The 6131-nt window shown below is 40.3% G+C and overlaps 1 protein-coding gene across 3 annotated transcripts in view; it reads right to left on the bottom strand.

Annotated features, from left to right (window-relative positions):
* The window catches only part of lhfpl5a (LHFPL tetraspan subfamily member 5a), an 8229-nt gene extending 2598 nt beyond the window's left edge, over window positions 1-5631 (bottom strand). The window contains exons 1-3 of one of the 3 annotated variants that reach the window (XM_027279516.1): window positions 5527-5631; window positions 4099-4515; window positions 1480-1716 (exon numbers count right to left, since the gene is read on the bottom strand). In XM_027279516.1, the coding sequence (XP_027135317.1) occupies window positions 1484-1716; window positions 4099-4501 (636 nt within the window). In that variant the 5' untranslated portion in view covers window positions 4502-4515; window positions 5527-5631 and the 3' untranslated portion in view covers window positions 1480-1483. Of the gene's footprint in view, window positions 1-1479; window positions 1717-4098; window positions 4744-5097; window positions 5141-5526 lie in introns of those variants that run through there. The other 2 variants (XM_027279517.1, XM_027279514.1) reach the window with 2 other exon arrangements.
* Between the last annotated feature and the right edge of the window lie 500 nt (window positions 5632-6131).

Raw genomic sequence — 6131 nt, 5'->3', positions numbered from 1 at the left:
GCGTCATGATGCTGATGATAGCCAGGATGTAGGCCCAGCGCACGTGCAGTTGCCCAGGGTGTATTTATCCGTCCGCTGCCACACATGCGCTTCACCTGCTCCGATCCCAACCGTCAGGATAGATCAGACAGCCATCACATGCATGTCTGCCTGCGCGAGAGGGAGGCACAGGATGAGGGATTTTAGTGCTTTATATTTCCATCAGTGGTTGTTTGTTTTTAAACCATTTTTGTGCTTTTATTATTCAAATATCACACACTTTTAAGGATTTAAAGTGAAATTGCATTGAATGTGTTCCATGTGTAATTATACTAAGTATACCCACAAGTATTCATGAGTACAATTTGATACTTTTCATGCCACTTTATTCTTCTACTTCCACTACCATAACATTTCAATGGGAATGTTTTCCTTGTACTACATTTATCTGTGCCGGGTTTATTAACAATTACTTTACAATTTAAGATTTTGCATGAAAAACATAAGCTTATAAAATATTATGGTTTATTATAAAAAATTGATTTAAAGAATGTATGTGGGTTTATTTATTTCATCTAATTTTTAATGTAAAAACATTTAATGTTGCAGCTTCCACAATGTGCTGCTTTTCCCGCAGTTCTGCGTTTATGAAGTGTACACTTTGGGGTAACTTTCTGGGAATTGTGACATCGTTTCTCACTGTTCTGAAGTTTCACTGACAAAAACAGCCAACAAGATAATAAAAGCAGGTAATCCATTATGAATAATATCATTAGTTGCAATATATAATAATATATATATATTTCTGTAGTAGCGTACTTTATGAACACACACTAAAATAATGGTTTTAATGAATGCATGAGTTATTTTAAGTGAAGGCTCTGAGTATTTCTCCACCCGTTTTTATATCATGGACATATTGACTCGTAAAAGAGTATCTTGCTCCTCCACCCTCCTCCCCTTCACTTCTGAAATAACAAACAATAAAGCAAAGAATCTACCAGAGAAATTAAATACCTACACTCATACACACACACCCACACCCAACACACACACACCACACAAAACACACACGTGGTGAGTTGCTTGCAACTCCAGAGCATCTCAACTCCAGAAAGAACTTCATCTTATTGACTCTGCCAATCACACAGCCAGCTCATGTGCCTACATATACAAAGTTTTCTTTTCAATCCAATCAATATTTGGTGAAATATTTGGGTCCTGACTAAAGCAGGTGACCAAACAATATTACCACCCAGATATCCCACTAGATTGGCTAAAGATTGTTTATTCAGACCTCTGTAAATCAACACCTTAGCCTTATGGTTTCAAAAAAAGCAGTTAACCCTCTGAAAACTCTAACCGTACTCTTGCTATCTCCCTGGAGTCCACCCTTTCCTTCCTCTCGTATCTTTTTCTCCTCTCCAGCTAAATATCCTCATCCAGCCTGTGTCTTCCTCTCCCATTCCACTGTTTTCCACCCTCCCCTCACTCTGGTACCTTACTATTCCACCTCAAAGTCCTCAGGCAGCAGCTTGTCCTGCCGGCTGCCCAGGCTGAAAGCCACTACGGAGAGGATGAGCGAGTCCATGATGCTGATGATAGCCAGGATGTAGGCCCAGCGCACCGTGCAGTTGCCCAGGGTGTATTTATCCGTCCGCTGGCCACACATGCGCTTCACCTGCTCCGAGTCCCAACCGTCAGGATAGATCAGACAGCCAATCACCATGCATGTGCCTGAGCGAGAGGGAGGCACAGGATGAGGGATTTTAGTGCTTTATACTTCCATCAGCGCTTGTTTGTTTTAAAACCATTTTTGTGCTTTTATTTATTCAAATATACAAACTTTTAAGGATTTTAAATGTAGAATTGCATTGAATGTGTTCAGTGGTAGAATTATAACTAAGTATACTTCCACAAGTATTCATGAGTACAAATTTGATACTTTTCATGCCACTTTATTCTTCTACTTCACTACCATACATTTCAATGGGAAATGTTTTCCTGTACTACATTTATCTGCGCCTGGATTTATTTAACAAATGACTTTACAAATTAAGATTTTTGCATGAAAAACATAAGCTTATAAATATTATGGTTTATTATAAAAACTTGATTTAAAGAAATGTATGTGGGTTTATATTATTTCATCTCATTTTTAATGTACATTTAGTGTTAGCAGCTTCACAAATGTGCTGCTTTTCCTGCAGTTCTCCGTTTATTGCATTATGAAGGTGTAACTTTTCCTGCAGTTCTCCGTTTATTGCATTATGAAGGTGTAACTTTGGGGTAACTTTCTGGGTAATTGTGACATCGTTTCTCACTATGTTCTGAAGTTTCACTGACAAAAACAGCCAAACAAGATAATAAAAAGCAGGTTAATCCATTATGAAAATAATCATTAGTTGCAATATATAATAATTTATATATATTTCTTAGTAGTAGCGTACTTTATGAACACACAGTAAAATAATGGTTTTACATGAATGCATGAGTTCTTTTACTTAAGTGAAGGCTCTGAGTATTCCTCCACCATGTTTTTATATCATGACATATTGACTCATAAGAGTATCTTGCTCCTCCACCTCCTCCATCTTCACTTCTGAAATAACAAACAATAAAGCAAAGAATCTACCAAAAAAACAAATACATACACTCATACACACACACACACACACACACACACACACACACACACACACACACACACACACACACACACACACACACACGTGGTGAGTTGCTTAGCAACTCCAGAGCATCTCAACTCCAGAAAGAACTTCATCCATTATTGACTCTGCAATCACACAGCCAGCCTCATGCTGCCTACCTCAGCATGTGAAGTATCAGGTGACAAGGTGAAACATTAGCACACATACGCCTCACTTTCACTTTCTGATCCTTGCACACCCAAATTAAACCATCATTATCATTCATTCACATTCATGTTTCTAGCAACCATCCCACAGACCCACAGGGTTAAGCCTGATTAACTCTCCAGCAATGCCCCACTATCAGCAACCCTTTTAAACTTACCCATCGAAGCCAACATGGGGCTCTAAGCAGAGAGATGAAACTCCATCAGACTCCATTCAGACTAATTAAGTATAGGGTGGATTCCTAATAAATGACCGTGTTTAATATCAAAAACATGGATGTAATTGAATAGATTAAAAAAAGATGATCATATATGTGGCATTCAGCACACACACACACACACACACACACACACACACACACACACACACACAATGACAGGTGTGAGGTGTATGAGGAGGCAGAGGAGAAAGTGTAACAGCACACCTTCAGGTTAATCTCATTATTTGTATCATTAAAGGCTCGTCCTTTCACTTGCAGCTGTTCACAAGCTGCTTCGTGTTTCAAAAACAGACTCAGGTTTCACTTCTGTGTGTGTGTTTATCTGTGCATTAAAAGAAACATTGCCAGATGTTGAACTAAAACTCTTAATCTTAAGTCCTAATTTTGTAGATATTCAAGGATGCCTTCAAATTTTACCAGACAAAGTCACTATTACGCTTCTGCATGATCTTGGTATGGTGTGTGTTTGTTTTGCATTCATTTCTGTCTGTATTTCTTTATCTGGCTCAAATGTTCTCAGTTATAATTTTAAGTTACTTTACTATTTCTGCTTTCATCATACTTTATATTTACATGTCAGAGGGAAACATCTTTCTTTTTCTTTACTAAAAATTCAGTTTTCAAATTTGCACAGAAATTCTGCAAGTTTTTTTTTTTTTAAATACATTGTTATGGAATAACTACCCAACCCAATACTTCCGTGCTTTGGTAATATTGTGAATGCAAGACTTTTAGTTAGAATTAAGAGTGCCAATTTTTCTTACTTCTGTAAAGATCTCAATACTTCCACCAATGTGGACAAACTGACATTTCTTTGGGTCCATGCTCTTTGGGGATAAAATAAAGCATGATGGCAAAGGTTAAGAATGCAACTGATGCCTAATATTTGTTTATTAACACCTAAAGTTTGTGTGTTTTAAGAGGGCACAGTCTGAGATAAAATGCATGTCTTTATATGGCTCAAATCAACTGTTCTAATCACTTTCATATGCGCAGCCACAAACTTCAGTCAAAGCTCACTGGAGGCCAGCTGCATCCAGGCGCAGATCTTGTAGACGCTCCCCGCGTTGCAGAAGAAGAAGAGGCTGAAGGAAACGATGCTGGCCACCACCAGCAGCATGGAGACCCCAACGAAGAACATGGCGGTCTTGAAGGCGCCGGATGGGATGGATCCGAAGTCGAACGGGCTCCCTTTGCAGACGAGCTCCGAGGTGAGCGCGTTGCCGATGCAGTAGTGGAAAAGGCCGAAGTAGCCGGCCTGTGGTGTGTGGACGCTGTCCCCGATCCAGTAGGGCTGGATGAACACCACCACGGTAATGACCGCGAAGGTGATGGTGAAGACGGTCCACAGCACGCCGACGGCGCGGGCGTTACGCACGTAGTTGGTGTGGTAGATTTTGGCCGCCTCCTGAGCCGGCAGCATGGCGAGAGGGAGCGCTTGTCAAAGGGACAAAAAAAGTGGTAAAAAAAAGAAAAAGAAAAAAAGATCCTTCTTAAATCTGCTGTACCTGGATCAAGAGGTTTCTCTGTAGTTAATTTAACATCCTAGAAGTCATTAGTCTCCATACACTAACTTACTGGCTACCACAGTAGGAGTAAAGAGTGTCTGCACTCAGTTTGCCAAAGTGTTTCCTCTCCAGGGAGGCTGCGGTCCTCAGATAATGAATGATTAATGGTTAAAAGATCCGCAGAGCAGAGTAACACAAGTGGCTCCTTTCACTTCTAAGGCCTCAGGTTTTAATCCCTTTCCTTTATTTTATATCAAATTTCTAAAATATCGGATGTTCAGATAACTCAGCCATGAGTTTGGTTACTATTTATGTTTTAATCTGAAACAGTGGTTCTTAACCTTGTTGGAGGTACCGAACCCCACCAGTTCCATATGCTCATTCACTGAACCCTTCTTTAGTAAAAAATAAAATATGATTTTTTTTACTGGTGCACAAAATGAACCGTGCATTAACATCACCTTGTTCAAATAACAAAACCAACACAGTGCATGAACTCACAACAACTTACCTCAGTGTGACTTCTGCTGTTGCCTTTGAGAGACCAGTTCAGATATGCGTGGCTTCACCTTGGCAAGTGCCAGTCTCATGTCATCTTCACAGCAAAGTCTGTTCCTTTTCTTAGTTTTTATGTCCAGCATCCTCGAAAACGATTGCTCACAAAGATATGTTGTAACAAATGGTATAAAAAATTCCAGGGCGGAGGCTCCACCGAACCCCTGAGACCGACTCACCGAACCCCTAGGGTTCGATCGAACCCAGGTTAAGAACCACCGATTTAAAAAGATAAATAAAATGAGAGCTTCACATTTTTCAAGACTGTCTTGAAACAATGTTTATGCCCACGTGTACATTAAGAGTTTTCTTTCCTTGCTGAAACAGTTGCTCTTGTCCAAACACTTGTAAAAACGATTTTGCTTTAAGAGATGGGGTGTCACACCTTCAGCCAACTTTTAGTCAGACTTTGTCATGTGCTCTGCCACAAACTGATTCTCCTCTCTTTTCAGATCCAGCCTCTTCTTCCTGCCCTGCGGTGATCACTTTCCCACCGTTCTCCATCACCAAACCTCTCCAATGCCCATCTGCACACCTGTTCCCACTTCCCCTCATCAGTCCTCCATTAGGCTCATTTCCAGAGTCATTCCTGCCAGATTATCTAAAACGCTTCCTCCTCAGCTTTCAGGCATTATTTTCTACCTGCCTAATCCCCTTTTTGGATAAGTTGGTTTTGCCTGTTTTTGACCAGAACTAAACACAACGTTTATGGCGTTTCCTGCTGAGCTACTGAGCCTACATACACATTCCTTCTTCTGTGTACATACATACATTTAGAAATTTGCATAAACAAAAATCAAGTCTCCTCATGAGGCTTTTTATGTCAACTTTTATTTTCTGATGGCAACATCTGAGGACAGACAGGAAACTGGTGGGGACAGAGGTGGTGTGATATGCAGTAAAGGGCTGTGGGCTGGACTCTAAGGTTGCTGCAGTAAGGATACAGCCCCAGAACATGGAGCACACTCTTTACCAGGTAGGCTACTAACT

Source organism: Larimichthys crocea, chromosome VI (genome assembly GCF_000972845.2).
Source record: "Larimichthys crocea isolate SSNF chromosome VI, L_crocea_2.0, whole genome shotgun sequence".
Classification (NCBI taxonomy): Eukaryota; Metazoa; Chordata; class Actinopteri; family Sciaenidae; genus Larimichthys; species Larimichthys crocea.
This window is presented reverse-complemented; position numbering and strand designations above follow the sequence as displayed.